Below are 22,863 nucleotides of genomic sequence, written 5' to 3' on the forward strand. Positions count from 1 at the left end.
TAATCAAAACAGTGTGGTGCTGGGATAAAGACAGACATGTAGACCAAATCAGTATAAAAGAATCCAGAAATAATCACTTGCACAATGATCAAACAATTTGCAACAAGGGTGCTAAGACCATTCAATGGAGAAAGAACAGTTTCTTCAGTGAACAGTGCCAGGGAAGTGGGATATTCACATGCACAAGAATGAAGGAGACCTTTTCACTTTACATCATGTACAGAAAGGGCTTCCCTGGTGGCTCAGCTGGTAAAGAATCTGTCCGCAATGCGGGAGACCAGGGTTCAATCCCTGGGTTGGGAAGATTCCCCTGGAGAAGGGAAAGGCTACCCACTCCAGTATCCTGGCCTGGACAATTTCAAAGAGTCGGACATGACTGAGTGACTTTCACTTTCACTTTCTCATGTGCAGAAAACAAACTCAAAATGGATCAATGCCTTGAACATAAGAGCTAAGACTATAAAACTTAGATGACAACACAAAACAAAAGGTTCATGACACTGGACTTGGTCATGATTTCTTGGATAGGAACACCAAAAGAAAAAGCAAAAAAAGGAAAAATAGATACACTAAACTTGATCAAAACACAAACCTCTCCACTGCTCTGTGACAATCTGGAGGGACAAGATGGGGAGGAAGGTGGGAAGTGGGGGGTTCAGGAGGGAGGGGACATAAGTGTGCGTGCGGCTGATTCATGTATGGCAAAAACCATCACAATGCTGTAAAGTAATTATTGTCCAACTAAAATTTTTTTAAACAGTAATAAAAGAAATCCATATGCTGATAGCCTCACCTACAACTCTAAATAAAAATAACTATGCTCAAAAAAAACCCCAAAAACAAACCTCTTGTATTTAGTGTCCTTGTATCAAAGGACATTATTAACAGAAAAGACACTCATAGGAGAATCTGCAAATCACATATCTGATAAGAGATTAATATCCAGAGAATATTTTTTTTTTTAAGTCATACAACTCAAGGACACACACACACACACACACAAATTAAAAACTGGTCAAGAAGAAATAAATACACGAAGGGATGCTCAGTATCACTAATCATTAGGGAAATGAAAACCAAAAGAAAAATGTGATATTACTTTGTGTTTATTAGGATGCCTACGATTGAAAAACAAAAATTAAAACCAGAAAACAACAAGTGCTGACAAAGATATAGAGAAATTGGAACTCTGGTGTACTGTTAGTGAGAATGTAATATGCTATGGCCATTGTGAAAAACAGTGTGGGGTTCCCATAATAGACCCACTAATTCTACCTTCTATATGCAAAAGAACTGAATGCAGGGTCTCAGAGAGGCACTTACACCTACACTCACAGCAGTGTCATTCACAACAGCCAGAGGCAGAGCCCCCCAGTGTCCACTGGGGCATGAATGCAGCACAAAATACGCCGAGTTAATGCAATGGAGTATTTTTCAGCAATAAAGACAGGACATCCTGACATGTTCCAACACGGATAAACCTCGAAGAGACTATGCCAAATGAAATAAGCCAGTCATAAAAGGACAGATGCTGTATAATTCTGTTTATACTAGATACCTAAAGTAGTCAGATTCATAAAGACAGAAAGTAGATAGTGGTTGCCAGGGGCTGGGAGGAGAGGGAAATGGGGAGTTAATAGTTTAATGGGTACTGACTGAGTTCAGTTTGGGATAATGAAAAGTTCTGGAGATTGACAATAGAAATGGTTGCACAACCATTCTAATGTACTCAAATGCCACTGAACCATACATTTAAAAATGGCCAACACAATAATTTTTATGTTATGTATTAAAAAAAGTAATTCAGAATAGATCACAGACCCCAAAATTAGGTCCCTTAGTTTCATGATGAGCTAGTATACACAATACTATCATCACCATCCATGCAAGAAAAAGTTATGGTGGACTCCATTAAAATAAAAAATTTGTGTTTAACAAAGAGTTAAACTTTTATGCATATATAATAGCAAGTAAATATAAAGAAGAGCCAACCTGAGATGAAGAATACAATGCATGAAATGAAAAATCCACTAGAAGGAGTCAACAATAGACTGAATGGTACAGAGGAATGGATCAGCAAGCTGAAAGAGAAATAGAAAAAACTAAAGCACAACTGAAAAAACAAAGAAGAACAAAAAGAAAGGAGCATAATGTAAAAAACCTTTAGGACAACATCAAGCATGCTATAATACAAGTATTACAGGGGCCCCAGAAGGAGAAAAGAAAGAACTTACTTGAAGACAAAATAGCTGAAAATTTCCTTAACTGGGGAAAGGAAACAGACATCCCAAACAGTCCAAGAATCATGGACATCTGAAACATGGTCAACCCAAAGAGGACCACACCAAGATAAGTAGTAAATAAAATGGCAAAAAAAAAGAGAGAATACTGAAAGCTACAAGTACAAGTGAACTATCATAAGGCTATCTATTGGCTGACATCTCAGCATAAACTATGCAGATGAGAAGGGAGTGGCACAATATTTAAAATGATGAAAGGAAAAAGACCTACAAAGAATTTCATTCAGATTTGATGGCGAGATCAAAAGTTTTACAGAGAATCAAAAGCTTGTTCAGCACCACCAAATCAACTTTACAAGAATGTTAAAAGGGACTTCTCTAAGTGAGAAAACAAAGGCCACAACTAGAAACAAGAAAATGTAAAAGGAAAAATCTCATCTGTAAAGACCAACACACAACAGCTAATAAATAAACCATGTATAAAGCCAGTTGGGATAATTAGCAAAATTAGGTAGCAATAATTAGCAAAATCATCTCTATCTACAATAAGCAGCTAAGAGATATAGAAAACAAAAAGATGTAAAACAGAATGTCAGAAATGGTAAGTGTAGGCTAGCAGGAGTAAAAATGCAGGGTTGTTAAGACGCATTTGAACTCAAGAGATCAGCAACTTAAATACAGAAAGTTAGTCACTCAGCCGTTCCAACTCTACAACTCCGTGGACTGCAGCCTGCCAGGCTCCTCTGACCATGGGATTCTCCAGGCAAGAATACTGAAGTGGGTGGCCATTCCCTTCTCCAGGGGATCCTTCCACAGTTTTGCAGGTCAGTTTTACTTCAAAAACAAAGAAACAAGCTCATAGAAAAAGAGATCTGATCTGTGGTTACCAGAGATTGAGCAGAGGGACTGCATGAAGGAGGTCAAAAGGTATGAATTTCCAGTTATAAGTACTAGGAATATAATGTACAATATGATACATATAATGAACAACACTGTATTATATATGAAAGTTAAGATAGTAAGTCCTAAGAGTTCTCATCACAAAATTTTTTTCTTTAATTTTGTATCCATGAGATGACGGATGCTCATTAAGTTTACTGTGATAACTATTTCATGATATATATATAAGTCAAATCATTATGCTGTACACCTTAAACTTATAGATGCTATATGTCAATTCAGTCAGTTCAGTCGCTCAGTCGTGTCCAACTCTTTGCGACCCCATGAATCGCAGCATGCCAGGTGTCCCTGTCCATCACAAACTCCCAGAGTTTACTCAAACTCATGCCCATCGAGTCAGTGATGCCATCCAGCCATCTCATCCTCTGTCATCCCCTTCTCCTCCTGCCCACAATCCCTCCCAGCATCAGGGTCTTTACCAATGAGTCAACTCTTCGCATCAGGTGGCCAAAGTATTGGAGTTTCAGCTTCAGCATCAGTCCTTCCAATGAACACCCAGGACTGATCTCCTTCAGGATGGACTGGTTGGATCTCCTTGCAGTCCGAGGGACTCTCAAGAGTCTTCTCCAACACCATAGTTCAAAAGCATCAATTCTTCAGTGCTTAGCTTTCTTCACAGTCCAACTCTCACATCCATACATGACCACTGGAAAGACTGTAGCCTTGACCAGACGGAACTTTGTTGGCAAAGTAATGTCTCTGCTTTTTAATATGCTATCTAGGTTGGTCACAACTTTCCTTCCAAGGAGTAAGCATCTTTTAATTTCATGGCTGCAGTCACCATCTGCAGTGATTTTGGAGCCCAAAAAAATAAAGTTTGACACTGTTTCCACTGTCTCCCCATCTATTTCCCATGAGGTGATGGGACCAGATGCCATGATCTTAGTTTTCTGAATGTTGAGCTTTAAGCCAACTTTTTCACTCTCCTCTTTCACTTTCATCAAGAGGCTTTTTAGTTCCTCTTCATTTTCTGCCATAAGGGTGGTGTCATCTGCATATCTGAGGTTATTGATATTTCTCCCGGCAATCTTAATTCCAGCTTGTGCTTCTTCCAGCCCAGCGTTTCTCATGATGTACTTTGCATATAAGTTAAATAAGCAGGGCGGCCGAGAAGAGCTACCACACACCTGAGGTCAGGGGCTGCAGCCAAGAGGAACTACCCTACCCCAGAGGTATGTCAATTATATCTCAATAAAACTAGAAGAAAAAATTCTGAAGCAAAATTAAAACTTGTGCTCTATAAAATGAAAATGGAATGGAAGTAAATATTTGCAAAACTCATATCTGATAAGGCAGCAGTACTCAGCCTTTGTGGCACCAGGGACCAAGACAATTTTTCCATGGCAGGGGGGGTTGATCTTGGAATGATTCAAGCACCATTACATTTATTGTGTACTTTATTGCTATTAATATTATATCAGCTCCACCTCAGATCATCAGGCATTATTAGATGCTGGAAGGTTGGGGATCCCTGTGATAAGGGACCTAAAGTAAGAATATATAAAGAGCTCTTAGAGCTCACCAATAAAATGACAACCCAGTTTAAAAATGGGCAAAAGAAGACAAACAAGTGGTCAATAAGCACATGAAAAGATGTTCAACTCATTAGCCATCAGGGAAACGCAAATCAAAACCATAGTGAAATACCTCTTCACACCCAGTTTAGGGGCATTACTGCGTAAGGTTATGTTACTTGAGCAGTTAGCCATCTTGAAACCACAACGAGTTGATCCTAAAGACCAGAAGTCAACATACTGAGAAAAGCAAAGTCTGTGAAAGTAACGAGCCTTCGAGGCACACCAAGGGGTGATATTAAACTGCTAAGCTAAGCACACAGTTCCTGGACTTATGTACAATAATAAATCCCTTTATCAAATACATTATTGCATCATGCACAGTTAACCTGTTAAAAATGAAAATATTTGAGTTTGAACCAAGTCTGTAACTATGTAAACTATTGTCTCTATTATAGTTCTAAACAAATATATTCTAATTAAAAGTTGGTACTCCATAGTTGGAAATTACTGCCGTAAGATTTGGTCAGCCATCTCTGCATCACTATAAAAGACATATGTGAAAAGTATGTTTCACCATGAGCCTTCAATATTTTAATAATTTTTACATATGCTTTGTATTAATACCTACCTGGTTAGTAAAATGCCCCATCAAAAATAAAATTTTTATTAGAAAGCTTTTAAAATACAAACACAAGGAGAAGAACGCAAATGGTTTTAAAAAACAAATAAATGACTATTACCTAAAAGTGTGCTTTTCTTTCTCCTACCTAATAATATCGGAATTCAAGTCGGAAAAGCAGTTTTACTGCCTATTTCTTCAACTGAAATAACTCCCAAAGAAATTATAAAAATTTTCTTGGTCCTACATTAAACAGCTGAGTAAATTACATAGCTATTATGCTGGTAAGATCAAGAATTCATAAAATATTTATAAAATAAGTATTTCCTCATTCAAGTTTTCAAACTTAATTTACCAACTGCCACCCAACTTAAAGCAAACCAAGATCCCAAGAACTCTTTTGTAAATATTCTACCTCTACCAGGATTCTTTTTTTTAATTTGAAAATATTTAGTTTTAATTGGAGGACAACTGCTTTACACTGTTGTGTTGGTGTCTGTGTACAATGTGTGTCAGCTGTTAAACATACATATATTCCCTCCCTCTTGAGCCTCTCTCCTACCCACCACCCCCAGCATTCTTTAACAATAAACATACTCAACTCCAGGGTGTTCCCCGGCAGTCCAGTATTTGGCGCGTTTATTGCCCCAATCCAGGACCTGGTACTTTTGTTGCCCTTAGTCAGTTTGGGGAGCTAAGATTTCATAAGCCAAGCACCACAGCCAAAAGAAAAACATCAATCTCCAAGAGATCAATTCATTCAACACAGATTTGTTGAGTTCTGCTATATGTCAGCTAGATTCTCAGAATAATAGTAGCAATAGAAGAAACTATCCCTGCTCCCATTTCATGTAATATACAATTTAAAATGGAAATAAAACACTCTGAAGGACAGGAACACAGGTCAGGGACAATCTATTACAAAAGGTCCTGAGATATAACAGGCAAAAATTATCCTTTTAGAGCAACAGACACAGGCACATTACTATCATTTTATCCTAACTATAATCTTTTGAGATAGGAATTATTTTTATCCCCATTTCACAGATGACAAAGCTCAGATGCACAGAATTTAAGTACTTTCCCAATTCACGTGATTTAAGTGCCAAAGCTGGTGTTACATCTGGAGAGTCAGATACCTCCAGAATACGTGCTACATTTGTATTACTTATAATGCCTTTCTTTCTCCACAAATAGAATCAGGACATACATATAGCAGGTAGCCTGGATTACAACTTCAGTTAAGGGGTAACAGAAGTCAAAGGTAGTTTCTCAGGCAAAGTAAGGCGTAGACCTTTACTTACTCACCCATTTCCTTCCCAGCACTAAGAAGTCTGCCCTAGACAGTGTGTACCTAGGTGAAGGATTATTTCCACCAACCCCTTCGACTGCTTTCCCAACATGACCTGAAATGTTCAGATGAATGACGACATCTGACTTTTGTCAATCAGGTCATCTGCTTTATAGTTTTAACTGTACCATCAAAATAACTGAATTGTAAATTCTGTCACATATATCACAATTAAATTTTTTAAAAAATCAACTGTATTTATATGTTGGCAAAAAACAACTGTGAACTTTAAATTTCTTAATAATTTACATTTATAGTACATTTAGGCTTCCCTGGTGGCTCAGCTAGTAAAGAATCCACCTGCAATGTGGGATACCTGGGTTTGATCCCTGGGTTGGGAAGATCCCCTGGAAAAGGGACCAGCTACCCACTCCAGTATTTGGGACTGGAAAATTCCATGGACTGTAGAGTCCATGGAGTCGCAGAGTCGGACACAACTGAGAGACTTTCACTTCACTTTCATGGTACATTTACATTACATGTAAGGTATGAGTGTGACAAGTGACACAAAAGAACTGTTAAAAATTATAAAGCACAGCTGAGAAAGATATAAAACAAATGCAGAGATACCTTGTTTATGGATCTATACTTTTTCAACTATTTCTAAACTGATCTTCTGGATCGCCACAATCCCAATGAAAATATCAGCCAACTTTTTTGTAGAAACTGACAAGCTGATTTTATAATTCTAAAATGCAAAGGACTCAGAATAGCAGCCATGAAATTAAAAGACATTTACTCCTTGGAAGAAAAGCTGTGACAAATCTCGACAGCATATTAAAAAGCAGAGACATCACTTTGTTGACATAGGGCCATATAGTCAAAGCTACAGTTTTTCCAAGTCACGTACAAATGTGAGAGCTGGCCCATCAAGAAGGCCAAGCCCCAAAGAATTGATACTTTCGAACTGTGGTGCTGTAGAAGACTTTGACAGACTCTTGGACAGCAAGGAGACCAAACTAGTCAATCCTAAAGGAAATCAGCCCTAAATGGACTGATGCTGAAGCTCCAATACTTTGACTACCTGATTCAAAGAGCCTGATCATTACAAAAGACCCTGATGCTGGGAAATATTGAGGGCAGGAGGACAAGGAGACAACAGAGGGTGAGATAGTAAGATGGCATCATCAACTCAATGGACATGAGTTTGAGCAAACTCTGGGAGAAGTGAAGGACAGACAAGCCTGGCATACTGCATGCAGTCCATGGGGTCGCAAGAGTCGGACATGACAACAGAATAGCCAAGATCATTCTAAAAGAGAAGAACAAGGATTTAGGACAAACTCATCTTGTTTCAAATCTTATTATGAATCTCCAGTAATACAGACTGAATGGTACTGATGTAAAGATAAACAGATCAATGAAACAAAATAGAGAATCCAGAACAGACTGACACATATATGGGAAAACTGAATTTTGACAAAGGTACAAAGGCAATTCAGTGAATAAGTCTTTTCAACAGATGATACAATAATTCATCGCCATATACAAAAAAAGAACTCCCATCCATACTTTGCACCATATAAAAATTAACTCAAAATGGGTCATAAAACTGTAAAATCTAAAAAGATTCCAAAAATATAAAAGAAAATAATTGTGATTATTGAGTTAGGATTTCTTAGATATGAAACCAAAAACAATCCTTAAAAGAACATACTGATAAAATTAAAGCTTCATCAAAATTAAAACTTCTGCTCAGAATATTTGCAAACATATATCTGATAAAAGACTTGTAATCCAAATAAATGAAAAATAAATAAATATTACCTTATAATATATCTCAATTATAAGATAATAACACAAAAATAACAAATAAAAAGGCAAAAGAGGTGAATAGACACTTCACCAAGAGGATATACAGATGGCAAGTAAGCTTATGGAAAGATGCTAAACAAAATTAGCCATTGACAGATGCAAAATAAAAGCACACTACTACAGATCTAACAGAAGGACGAAAATTGACTGACCAAGAGTTGATGAGGATGCAAATGAACTCTCATGGTGCTGGTGGCAATAGAAAATTTTAAATTAAAATTTTAAAAAGTTTGGTAGTTCCTTAAAATGTTAAACAATACACCTACCATATGTTCTAGCCATTCTACTCCTAAGTATGATATTTACTTAAAAGAAAATAAGGTATAGTTCATACAAATATTGGTTGATGACTGCTCATTGCAGTTTTATGTGTAACTGCCGCAAACTGATAAAGCAAGTGTTCACCAAGGGCTGAACGAAACACCAAACTGTGACATATCCATACAATTGAACACTATGTAGTTGTTGTTCAGTCATGCAGTCATGTCCAACTCTTTGTGTGCCCATGGACTGCAGCACGCCAGGCTGCCCTGTCCTTCACCATCTCCCAGAGCTTGCTCAAACTCATGTCCATTGAGTCAGTGATGCCATCCAGCCATCTTGTCCTCTGTCACCCCTTTCTCATCCTGCCTACAATCTTTCCCAGCATCAGGGTCTTTTCTAATGAGTCGGCTCTTCACATCAGGTGGCCAAAGTATTGGAGCTTCAGCATCGGTCTTTCTAATGAATATTCAGGACTGATTTCCTTTAGGACTGACTGATTTCATCTCCTTGCAGTTCAAGGGACTCTCAAGAGTCTTCCCCAACACCACAGACCTAAAGCATAAATTCTTCAGTGTTCAGCCTTCTTTATGGTCTGACTCTCATATCCATACATGACAGTGGAAAAATATATATACACCTGTTAAGCAGAGAAGGTTGTACACTTTTGTCATTACTACTGAATGTTTTCCTCAATAGTGTAGTTCATATAATACAGAAATATAAGAATAAGACATGAATTTATTGCCATTTAAAAAACTTGTGACTATCCAGAAGACATCAGAGAATTAATGTACTTTAAAGGTAAAAATTACCAATGTTAGCAAAAAAAAAAAAAAGACTAAAGACCCAATAGTAATTAAAAAGAGCCTAAGAGGCTGTTAGGAACAACTTTATGTCAATTAATCAAATTTTAGATGAAACAGACAAGTTCCTAGCAAAATACAACTTACTAAAACTGACAGAAAAAAATAAAAAATCAAACAGAAAATCTGAATTGTTCTAAAACTACGTTAGTCCAAATAAGTGAAGAACTACAAAGTTCTATAACTGTATTATCAATCTTACACAAACTCTTCAGAGAATGAAACAGGACCCTCCAATTTGTTTTATAAGGTCAACCAAAACATCATAAAACAGCAACAAGTTAATTTCACTGATAATCATAATTATTGGTTTAAACTTGACTGATTTACTTCTCTAATACATTTACTGATGATTGCCTAAATATTTAGATGAAAAGATACACTGCTGTAGTCCCTGTCTTTGAAGACTTAATCTGGTGAGACAAACAGAGGGAAAGGATGCTCAGATACTCAAAGAAGCAAATTCTGAAAAATCCTGCCTTTACCAGGCCTAAGAACAACAAAAGCAACTAAGTCTGTGTTCTGAAAAAGACTGGGCTTAATAACTGAAAGCTGTCTAGACATCTGCATAATTCTAAGTATGAAATATAAATGTCTCTGCTATGAAAGCATGATGTGGTTACTCATAAAGTGCAATATATCAGCTACTCATGAATGCTTTTAATCTGTTTTCTGTTGTCATTTATTCAACAGAGTTTGGTTATACCACTGTCCCAGTACTGTTTTATTAGTGAAATGACATACTGATTCCTAATAGTGTTAAGAACTGAAAGCTAATTTTAAAATAAATTTCCCCTAAAATGTCCCTAGGACCTCTTTCACTTTTTTTTTTTTGGCCTGTACCACTCAGCATGTGGGATACAGGATCCTAGTTCCCTGATTAAGGATCAAAACAGTGCTACAGTGGAAGCGAGGGGTCTTAACCACTGGACCACCAGGGAAGTCCCCTCTTTAATTTTTTTACAAACAAAACATATCTAGTGATTTCAGCCTTTTTTGTTTATTTGTTTGTTTTGGTAACAAACTGCTCTTTGATATTATTTCCACTTTGCCCATATGACATCATTGTTCCTGTAAATCAAAATTAGTCCTTACAGGGGCCTCTCTGAAAGAATCTGAGGAAAATCAAGTAAACATACATCAAATGGAACCAGAACGGCACTGATCCTAAGAAGCCGTCCATCAGGGATCTTAAGTGGTATCCTAGTACTGGCTTTTTTTTTTAAAGTTTAATTAGAAAATAATTGCGTTCTAATATTGTGCTGGTGCATCACCATGAACCAGCCACAGGCATACGTGTGTTCCCTCCCTCCCATCTCCCACCCCTCTAGGCTGTCCCAGAGCCCCGGGATGAGCTCCCTGTGTCACACAGCACATTCCCACTGGCCATCTATCTTACAAATGGGGGTGCACGTGTTTCCATGCCGCTCTCTCAAGTCATCCCATCCTCTCCTTCCCCCACGGTGTTCACCAGTCTGTTCTCTATGTCTGCACCTCCACTGCTGCTCTGCAAATAGGTTCATCAGTACCATCCTTCTAGATTCCATACACATGTGTTAATATACAATATTTCTTTCTTTTTCTGACTTACTTCACTCTGCACAATAGGCTTTTGGTTCATTCACCTCATGAGGACTGACTCAAATGTGTTCTTTTTTTATAGCTGAGTAATATTCCATCATACATACGTATAATTTCTATATCCATTCATCTGTCAGTGGACATAAAGGTTGCTTCTATGTAGCTCATGAACACTATGAAATACCTGGTATGCTAAATTCAGTTGTATTTTCTTTGCCGCAGATCTTCAATTCTCATTAGATGCTCAAAGGTAAATGACTGCAAAAGGAATTTGCCTTTACCTGGTAACAGGAAATATGCTTTCAAAGATAATGCAAATAATTCTGACACAATGTTTCAAGGTGTTAGATATACACCCAACTGAGGAGAGACAGCAAAGAAAGGACCCCAAAAAAAGGACTTGTTCACTACACACAGACCTCCCTTTTATAGAATCTCTCAGAATGAACATGTGATTCCCTTCTATTACCCACGTCAATATCTCTCTTTGCCAAACAAGATAGAAAACGGTTCAACCAAATCCCTGGACATGGGCAGTCTTGCTTGTGATTATTAGTAGCATCTAAGAACCTGAAATGATGAATACACTTTTATAGAATCAAGGTATAAGGAAGTGCCAACACATCAAAATGAATCAATTTCTTGTTGTTATTTAGTTGCTAAACAACTGGGGGTGGGGGGTGGAGGTGCTACATTTTGTAGCACCAGTTAGCAACACTAGAAAGAAACTACAAGCAGGAAAGACTCATGATTTTGGGGTACTGGCATATGACACAAGCATATTAAAGGCATACACTTCTTTCCCAGGCCACACACATTACAAAACGTGATGAACTCTGTTACCTGCCCATTCTACTGATCTCCACTAAACAGAGCAAGCACCAAAATTCATTGTCAGCATTCACTGTAATATATCAACACTGACTAGATGCACCCTCAGAGACAAGGAGAGACTGGACAGGAATCAATTTATTCCTAATTAGCATCAAGACTCCTATCAGGGAATCAACTGTCTCAGTTTCATTGACTACACATCTCTCAAAAGTTTCTGCTCTAAGCACATAAACTTAGCAATTTTAATTTTTAGATTGGGGTCTAGTTCCTGTATAGATTAGTACATGGGAGAGAACTGAACGTTTTTTATCAGTCAGGGATCACTTATACATTCTGACCAATCATTTATGTCCAAAATATTGAGAAAGGTTGTATAACTTGCTGTAAGTTATATAGGTAATAAAAGATGGAAAGCGAAATTCCAAGCATACTCACCTAATCATTATGCTATAATATGTCAACTTGTCAGGTTATTTTTTTATACAAGAAGCCAATTTAAGGACAGCAGTAATGATCATATTTACATTATTGATTCCACTAATCAATAAGGTGGAGAGCAATCTGATGGTAAAGCAACAATATCGAAGTCAAAATCTAGCTCAAAAATGCTGAGGAACTGAACCACAGGAATGCAGAAAGGATAAACAAACAAACAAACCTAAAATCTTTACCTGGGAAACTTAGATAGACTTATTAATGTATTAGATGAAAAGATGGAAAAGGATGAAGGAGGCTACCTCCAAGGTTAGTACCTTGGCCAATGGTCAGTAATTAAGTCTATTGATTCAAAGACAGGAGGAGGAGCCGGCAATTTGGTCTCCTTTAAGCGGCAGGAAGGCAAGCTTACTTTTTACGTAATCAAAAACAAAACGAGAAAACCCAATTCCATAGAATTTCCCTCCTCCTACCAAAAAACCTTCCCACTCTTCAGAAATCTTATCTTTGAAATGAGGAACCCTTAAGGGTTTTTGTTTTTCCAAAAATAAAAAGTCATTTGGGTAGGAAGGGGTCTTCAACATCATTTAGCATTCTTTAAAAGCAAATTAAACCCGAAGTCGATTGCATATAATGTAATTTTCCTAAAGTTTCTATTTTTCTTTGGAAAAAAGTCTCGCATTACTCTGTATTCATTGTACCATTTCTATGTTTCCTGTCTAAAATAGACTCCAAAAAAATATTTTAAGAAATAACACTGTATGCTCAGAGTTCCACCGTCAGTCATCTAAACGCCACGGACATAGCCTGTTCTGCCAACCCAGGCCAATAAAACTTCAGAAGTCATCTGAATCTCACGTGAAACTGTTAAAAGGATTGGCCTGAATAAACTCCTCAGCCGGGCCCTGGGATCGGCAGCTCCCTCTGAAATCCTGCTCACCAAACGCTGCAGCGACAGCCTAGAAAACCAAGAAGGAACACAAAGGAGCTGCCCAGCCTCCACGCCACCTTCCGGGTCCAGGATCCAGGGCCCAAGGCAGGTTCTGAATGCTCTCCGCACATCTTCTAAGTTGGCTCAAGCCAGAAATGCACCATGAAAGCAGTACCGGCTGTCATGTGTATGGAGAACTCTGAAAAAATCAAATTACTTATATTCACAATCCCACATCGGGCGTCTTCTGAAACAACCAGTCGCCTAAATTTTAATCTAGCGGTGAGCAACGTTAGGAAAGCCTAGCAGTGATGAAGTCGGCTGGCTGAGTCGGAAAAGGAAAAGCTTTCCGTGAGCCAGAGCCCCTGCGCCGAGCCGACGGTCACTGTCTCATCCCCAGGGGAACCAGACCCCAGTCCCGCACTGGGCGGCCCTGCACTCCGGCCGCGACACGGCCCTACCTCCCCTGACTCCGGGTTTCGGGATGAGCAATGCGTCCAGCCTCCAAGCCCACGCTCACCGAGTTGCCGCCGGCAGCCCGCGAGCCCGCACGCTTCTCCGGCATGGCTCCTGCCTCCGCCTCCGACGCTGCTTTCTCCTCCGGAGGTTCCGCGTTCATGCTGCGGTCATGCCTTCGTCGGCTCCGGGCGCCCCGGGATTACAACTCAGCTGCAAATGCGGCGGCGGGGCCCGCGCTCTCATGGGCTCTGCGGCCCAAAACGGCCGCAGGTCAAGCGGCAGGCCAGCGGCCTCCGCTGGCTGTGAGGGATGCTGATGCCTCAGCAAGAGCGCGACTGCAGCGGCCGCAACCACAGCCGCCGAACCGAACACAACTCAGGTAGCTGCCCACCTCTTCCTCGGCGGGCCTGGGTAGTCAGAAGGCCGAACGCCCTCCCCGCCCCACCCCCGCTTCCCCACAGGCTGCCGCGGGGAAGGAGGCCGCGCCGCAGATCTCAGCTCCCCGCAGAAGCTCGGCGCCAGCGCCCGAAGCCTGAGCGGCGCCCGCCCACCTCAGGCCCCGCCTCCACGCTTCCGGGGCTTCCTTGTCTTCCGGATTTCGCAGCGCGCCGGAAATGCGTCATCTCCTAAGGCCTCCAATCGTATTTTCTTTTTCCTGAGCTGGTTGGGCAAGTGAGAGTGTCAGGTGGATTATTGTTAGTGACTGCACTTTTGGTCTTGGTTTGGAAACCAAACCGCCGAGCTAATTTTTTCTGGTGCCGCCAACAGTTATATGGATGGGCACGTTCTCAGTTCAGTTCAGTCGCTGAGTCGTATCCGACTCTTTGCGACCCCTATGGACAGCACAGCCAGGCTTCCCTGTCCATCACCAACTCCTAGAGCTTGCTTAAACTCATGTCCATACAGTCGGGTGATGCTAGCCAACCATTTCATCCTCTGTCGCCCTTTTCTCCTCCTGCTTTCAAACTTTCCCAGCACCAGGGTCTTTTCCAATGAGTCAGTTCTCATCAGGTGGCCAAAGTATTGGAGCTTCAGCATCCGTCCTTCCAACAAATATTTAGGACTGATTTCCCTTAGGATTCACTGATTTGATCTTTACAATAAGGAACTATCTCCTGATTCTGAACTCCTGAAATGAAAACTATAACTACCATATTTTGTTCCTATTCAGAATCTGAAGCTGACAAGAGCTTACCTGGGCTGTGGGATTCATGGGAGGACATACAGGTCTCTGTTCCAGTTCAGAGCTACTTGATGGTACCAACACGTTGAATATGAACTGATTACTTTGCTGGCCAAACACTCGGCTTTCTTTGCCCACTGAAGCCGAATAAAAAATATAGAGATGGAGTTGGAAAGAAACAGAAAAATGGCTTTAATGCTTAGCCTTTAAAGAGGAGCTTGTTTTCTTCCTCTTGCTTTGTTTCAAAATCAGTCATAGGCTGGTGTCAGTAACCCAGTAATCGAGTCTGACAATTTGAGGCTCTGTGCTCTTCTTTCTGATATGTAAAAAAGAACTACTACCAGGGGAAGAGTGTGCTATAAAGATGAGCACCAGATACAGTTTGTGTTTAGCATACAGTCAAAGGATAATAGGTGCAAAATGTAGCTCCTACAGAGTAAGGGGGCAGAAAAGCAAACTTACTTACAGGCATGAAGAGTTAGGATCAGTTAAAGTAAGAAAAGAAAGAATATTCAGGCCTGCTCACTGTTCTCTTTACTTCATTATTCTCAGGAGAGGAAACAAAAAATTTATTTCATCTCTTTTTTTTCCACTGAAACAATTACTCAAAGTCTCAGATCCTCTTTGGATAAAATGCTGATGTACAGAGACCAGGTAACACTAATGGTTGTGATTCCATAAATGCTATTGTTATGATTACTGGCTGGAAAGGACCTTGTGAGATATTACATCCTACTTTGCAGATGCCAACCCAAATTTCAAAAGCAAAGTGGCTTGGCTAGTTAAAGAGCTAATGTAACAGACAAAATCTCCACAAATTTGGGGTACAAATATAGTCAGAATATTTTTTATTAGCTATTTGAACAGTGAAATGAAAATATCTCCTGAATATCAGTAAGCAACAAATGTCACAGGCATCAGTGATTTCTGGCCTCCAAGTGTGAATGAGGGCTCCCCAAACTGCAATCCAGTGGATGCTGCCAACGTGGGTAATTTCTCCACCCATGGTGATTGCTGAGGAGCTGGGAGAATGCAAAAAACAAGGTGAACAAGCAAACAGGATTGACCCCAGACAGCTGAGGTGCCTGTGAAAGGAATGAATTCAGTGAGCCCAGAGGTTTGCCTTTTCCAATACAGAGGATGCTAAATTCCTTAACTTGATACCTGATCTTTGATATTCAGACTGCCTGCTCCCATTGTTGCAAACTTGTATACAGCTTGACTTTCCCTCCTGCCTCATTTGAGCAGTTTTCTCAGAGTTACTGAGGTGTTATCTCCCAGTTTTGGAGTCCTAAACCTTTACACCAATTAAAATAACACTCTACTTTCAGGTTGTGAAAATATTTTTTAGTCGCCAGCATTCAATGCCTCCTTGAATGAAGACAAAAACTTTGACTCTGAAGAACTTACCTCTTTCTCCTTATTATTGAGCCACCAGGGAAGCCAAGTCAATGGATACACTATAGCAAATCAAACAAAAAGTCTTTAGGATTGTAGAAAACCTATTTGAAAGACTAACAATATAAGATGCAAATCAATAGTAAAAAGATTTTTGTTTGATTTGCTAGTGTGTATCCATTAACTTGACTTCCCAGGTGGCTCAGTAGTAAAGAATCTGCTTGAAATGCAGGAGACTTGCAAGAGACACGGGTTCGATCTCTCTCTGGTCAGGAAGATCCCCTGGAGATGGAAATGGCAACTCACTCCAGTATTCTTGCCTGGGAAATCCATGGATGAAGGAGCCTGGTGTGCTACAGTCCATGGGGTCACAAAGAGTCAATAAAACAACAACAAAAAAAATCCTTTGACTGAGGTCTCTTTCAGTGAAGAGGAAAAGTTAAAATTTTACCTCCTTCTCCTTCTGCCTCTCTAACTTAGCTTGCTCCTTGCAACGTCTAGATCACGTAGCTCTCAGAAAGTGGGGACTCACAATACTGGGAACTGGAGCTTATCTCACTCACCTTTGTCCTGCTCTTTGCAATCGCCCTAGCCCTTGCTAACCCACAAACCCCCTTAATCATGCCTGTCCATGTATAAAAACTCTGTAACCCCAGTGTTTGGGGCTCAGAGCTTGGATTGTTAACTCCTCTGGACCCGCTGGCATAATAAACCTGAATTTTCCAGCTCTCTGAGTGCGGTGCTTAGTTTCTTGAGCACTGGTTTCTGAAACATTTCTGGAGGCACCAGCGAGATTCCAACCATGCTGGCCCCTTGAGCCGCAGGACTGGTGGCTCAGCAGAGGAGCCCTAAGATGAATGAGGAGGCGAGTCACCTGACAGTATTCTGGGTTCTCTTTTGGACCGGCGTTCTGACTCTCCGGAGGGCTGAACCCCGACCAGACTCACTGGAGGACCCGACCAGCTCACCAGGATTGGCCACAGGAAAAGGTAAGACCCCAGGGCCCATCCCCAAGCAGGAAATCCTACCCTACCGGGTAGAAGAGGAAACTGATCACCTCCTTGGAGCTCCCAGGAAGGGAGAATCAGATAGGGAGACCTGGGGACTCCGGAAAAGGGAGGTATTGTGATAACCTCCGAGTGATTGTATATACATGATTGCTGATTGAAGAAAGTACCAGTGAGGTCCACAGTCCTCAGACTAGGGAGTCTGAGAGGGTCCAAAACATGCGGTTCTGTGATGACCTCATAAGACTGAAAGATGGTGCCAGTCTCTGGGGGACTCGATCCCTCCCAGTGAGGCTGGTCGGGGTCGGGGGTTTATACCAAACTGCCAAAGCTAAGAGGTGTCTTAGATCTCCCTCTGGAGAGCGGCCAGGTGGAAGAAAAGATGAACGTGAATGAGTGTGCGGCTTGATTCACTCGCGCTTCAGGCTCGATTGTGTGGCTTCACGGCCCTCATGGCCACGGAGTCCGAGTGGGCCTTAGCTTGCAGTTCCCTGGTGACTTCATACAGCTCAAGGTGGTGTCTGCCTCTGGGGGACCCAGTCCCTCCCTGGGAGACAGATCCGGATCAGGGGTTTATACTGATCTGCCAATGCTAAGGGGCACCTTAGTTCACCCGGGGAACGCGGCTGAGTGGGCACCTGAATGGTCTCCTGTTTTGAGGGGTCCCCCACCCTTGTCTGTCTGTGTGTCACCGACTCAGGGCGGGATACACAGGGAGGGAGAAATTATTGGTTACTGGTTATTCTTCTGTGGACTGACTCCTTGAGCTGACATCTAAGAGATTAGGTTTTCCTCAAAACCCTGCCAGGTAGATTACATTTGTCAACATTGGTGGGGGGGGGGGGGCGAGTTCCTTAAGCCAACAGTTTTAGATCGCATGATAAAGAACTTTAAGAAGGGCTTTGTAGGAGATTACGGAGTCAGGATGACCCTCAAGAAGCTTCCTAACTTACGTGAGCTCCACTGGTCGTCCATTAACATTGGGTGGCCGCCAGAGGGCGCGCTCCACCTGCCCGCTGTCCAAGCAGTGCGCCAGGTCGTCGCTGGGACTCCAGGACATCCAGATCAGTTTCCACACATAGACTCTTGGCTTATAACAGCACAGACCCTTCCCCTATGGGCAAGACTTTGCACGGACAGGAACAGAGTAGGGTATTTGTGGCACAATCACTCAGAAAAAAGAAAGAAGAAGGAAAAAAACCTATATTCCAGGGAGATCCAGTAGAAGACCCACTACTGCCCCTGCCATATGTTACCCTGACTCCACAAGCCCTGGTACAGCCAGCACCAGACTCATTGCCAGACAGTCCCCCCCCCCCCCCCCGCCATGTCCCCCACACCACCTCATGAGCAAGACTCCAGCCCTGAGCCAGTAGGGAAGCGGCTCTGCTCAGCCAAACAATCTAACCAGCTGGCACGTGGCCCATCAGATGCCACTGCAAGAAACTCAAGGTCCTCAACAAGTGAACAAGGACAGCTCAGTCCAGCCTGGTCGCTCCGTCCTCTATTAACAGCCCTTCAGGACTACTGATCTCCTAAACTGGAAACAGTGTAACCCAGTATACTCTGATAAACCATAGCCTATGACTAACCTCCTAGAGTCCACTTTCCACACCCATCAGCCTACATGGGACATCTGTCACCAGCTCCTTATGTCTCTCTTCACCGAGGAAAGGTGATGCATCTCGACAGAAGCCCCAAAATGGCTCAGAGGACAAGCCCCACAGAGGTCTTAGATGTGGAAGAATGAGCACCAGAAGTGATGCCGGAGACGAGATCTAATTGGGGTTTCAAACCAGAGAAGGACAAGAAACTCTGAGTCGCTACCATGATGCCCTTCTACATGGACTTCGAGTGGGAACCAAAAAACCCAGCCATATGTCCAAAATTAGAACAACAATCCAAAAAGCAGATGAGACCCTCAGTGATTTCTATGAAAGACTATGTGAAGTGTTCCGGACATACGCCCCGTTCGACCCTGAGACGGCCAAGAATCAATGGATGATTAACACTACCTTTGTGGCTCAATCCTGTGCAGACATCCAACAGAAGCTCCAAAAGCTAGAAGGCTTCACTGGGATGAATGCCACACAACTGCTGGAGGTAGCAAATAAAGTCTTCATGAACTGAGACCATGAAGCCCAACGAGAAACAGATGGGAAGATAAAACCAAAAGCAGCCCTGCTAGCAGCGGCACTGAGGAGCTCAGATCCAGTGAGGCAGACAGTTCCCATGCGGAAAGGGGAAGCTGAGCAGAGACCACCACTACGCTACGACAAGTGGGCCCACTGCCAGGAGACTGGGCCCTGGAGAGATGAGTGCCCCCATCGCAGAGGTACATCTAAAGAGTCAAAGAGGTTCAGTCAACCCAACAAAGAAATCTCGCTGTTCAGAACCTCATCGACCTGGCCGCAGCAGAATCAGACCAGGGAAGACAGGGCTCCCTGATCCTGGGCCCCTGGGACCCACGGTCACGATGAAAGTAGGGGGCCAATCAACAACTTTTATGGTGGATACTGGAGCTGAACACTCCGTGGTAACCACAGCTGTGGCTCACTTCACAGGCCGAACAGAAACCATTGTTGGGGCCGTGGGGGACATGGCAGCCTGCTCATTTTGCAAGGCCCGTTCGTGTCAGCTGGGGAGCCATCTGGTGACTTCTGAATTTAGGTTCTTACCAGAATGCCCCATTACCTGCTGGGTAGAGACTTACTGACAAAACTGGGGCACAAATCACCCTTGCCCCCAGAAAGCCTGCAAACCTCACCCTGGGGAGCCAATCAGCTCTGATGATGGCCGTGCCCATGCCCAGGGAAGGTGAATGGCTTATCTATTTCGCAGGGAGGGAACAAATAAATCCCCCCAGCCTGCTAATTAATTCCCTGATGTCTGCGCAGAGAAGGAACCCCCAGGTTTGGCCAAAAACCATGCCCCCATTGTCATGGACCTGAGGCGAGGAGCCACTCCTGTTGGACAGAAACAGTATCCAGTACCATGGGAGGCACGCCTGGGAATTCCAGACCACATCCAGCACCTACGAGATGCTGAGATCCTAATATCAGATCCTAATGCCAGTCTCCCTGGAACACTCTGCTCTTACCAGTCAAAAAGTCTGGAGGGAGGTTGGATGCATGAGACAAGTGCTCAGGGCTGGTGCACTGGGATGACCCAGAGGGATGGGATGGGGAGGGAGGTGGGAGGGGGGTTCAGGATGGGGAACACATATAAATCCATGGCTGATTCATGTCAATGTATGGCAAAAACCACTACAATATTGTAAAGTAATTAGCCTCCAACTAATAAAAGTAATTGGGGGGAAAAAAAGTCTGGAGGGAATGATTACTGCCCTGTCCAGGACCTCTGTGCTATCAACAGTTCATTGATCACCCACATCCAGTGATCCCAAATCCCTACACTCTCCTGAGTCTTTTACCTGCTCAGGCAAGCTGGTTCACCTGCCTTGATCTCAAGGATGCATTTGTCTGCCTCCAGCTGCCCTTGTTTGCCTTTGAATGGAAAGATCCACACACTGGGGGAAAGACACAGCTGACTTGGACTTGACTGCCACAAGGCTTCAAAAACTCACCTACCCTGTTTGGTGAAGCCCTGGCTGTGGACCCTGCTGCCTTTCCCAGAGAAACTTTAAACTGCACCCCACTTCAGTACGTGATGACCTGTTGCTCGCCAGTCCCACCCAGGGGGACTGCTGGAGACCCCAAACTGCCGGAGCTGGCTCTACTCTCCACCACAGGGTACAAGGTGTTGTGGGAAAAGGCTCGGATCTGTAGACAGGAGGTCAAGTACTTGGGGTTTGTCATCTCAAAAGGGCATCGAGAGGAAGCAAGCCATCTGTTCACTACCTCAGCGGAACACCAAGAAAGAAGTCCATGAGTTGCTTGGGGCTGCCAGATTCTGCCGGATCTGGATACCAGGTTTCTCTGAAATTGCCAAGCCTTTGTTTAAAGCCACAGCAGGGTCTGATAAGGACCCCCTAGGGTGGGGACCTCAACAGGGAAAGACCTTCAAGGAGATAGAGACTCTTGACCAGCACTCCAGCATTAGCGCTGCCAGATGTGACATGGGACTTTAACCTCTTTGTACATGAGAAAAATGTACTGCCCCGCTGCACTGGGGCTTTTCACACAAACAGTTGGGCCACGGCAGCACCCGGCCACATACCTGTCCACAAACAGCTGGGCCACGGCAGCGCCCGCCACATACCTGTCCACAAACAGCTGGGCCACGGCAGCGCCCACTACATACCTGTCCACAAACAGCTGGGCCACGGCAGCACCCGCCACATACCTGTCCACAAACAGCTGGGCCACGGCAGCGCCTGGCCACATACCTGTCCACAAACAGCTGGGCCATGGCAGCGCCTGGCCACATACCTGTCCACAAACAGCTGGGCCACGGCAGCGCCCGCCACATACCTGTCCACAAACAGCTGGGCCACGGCAGCGCCTGGCCACATACTTGTCCACAAACAGCTGGGCCACGGCAGCGCCCACCACATACCTGTCCACAAACAGCTGGGCCACAGCAGCACCCGCCACATACCTGTCCACAAACAGCTGGGCCACGGCAGTGCTTGGTCACATACCTGTCCACAAACAGCTGGGCCACGGCAGCGCCCACTGCATACCTGTCCACAAACAGCTGGGCCACGGCAGCGCCCACTACATACCTGTCCACAAACAGCTGGGCCACGGCAGCACCCGCCACATACCTGTCCACAAACAGCTGGGCCACGGCAGTGCCTGGCCACATACCTGTCCACAAACAGCTGGGCCACGGCAGCGCCCACTACATACCTGTCCACAAACAGCTGGGCCACGGCAGCGCCCGCCACACACCTGTCCACAAACAGCTGGGCCACGGCAGCGCCCGCCACATACCTGTCCACAAACAGCTGGGCCACGGCAGTGCTCGGTCACATACCTGTCCACAAACAGCTGGGCCACGGCAGCGCCCACTGCATACCTGTCCATAAACAGCTGGGCCACGGCAGCGCCCACTACATACCTGTCCACAAACAGCTGGGCCACGGCAGCACCCGCCACATACCTGTCCACAAACAGCTGGGCCACGGCAGCACCCGCCACATACCTGTCCACAAACAGCTGGGCCACGGCAGCGCCCGCCACACACCTGTCCACAAACAGCTGGGCCACGGCAGCGCCCGCCACACACCTGTCCACAAACAGCTGGGCCACAGCAGCGCCTGGCCACATACCTGTCCACAAACAGCTGGGCCACGGCAGCGCCCACTACATACCTGTCCACAAACAGCTGGGCCACGGCAGCACCCGCCACATACCTGTCCACAAACAGCTGGGCCACGGCAGCACCCGCCACATACCTGTCCACAAACAGCTGGGCCACGGCAGCGCCCGCCACACACCT

At 43.6% G+C, this 22,863-nt stretch overlaps 1 protein-coding gene across 2 annotated transcripts in view; it reads right to left on the reverse strand.

The window, feature by feature from the left end:
* Positions 1–14,413, reverse strand: part of MFSD14B (major facilitator superfamily domain containing 14B) — a 121,677-nt gene extending 107,264 nt beyond the window's left edge. Inside the window, exon 1 of one of the 2 annotated variants that reach the window (XM_070480719.1) lies at positions 13,931–14,413. In XM_070480719.1, coding sequence (XP_070336820.1) covers positions 13,931–14,029 — 99 coding nt within the window. In that variant the 5' untranslated portion in view covers positions 14,030–14,413. The remainder of the gene's footprint in view (positions 1–13,930) is intronic. The other variant, XM_070480718.1, reaches the window with a different exon arrangement.
* Positions 14,414–22,863: the final 8,450 nt, after the last annotated feature.

Source organism: Odocoileus virginianus, chromosome 18, assembly GCF_023699985.2.
Source record: "Odocoileus virginianus isolate 20LAN1187 ecotype Illinois chromosome 18, Ovbor_1.2, whole genome shotgun sequence".
NCBI classification, from domain to species: domain Eukaryota; kingdom Metazoa; phylum Chordata; class Mammalia; order Artiodactyla; family Cervidae; genus Odocoileus; species Odocoileus virginianus.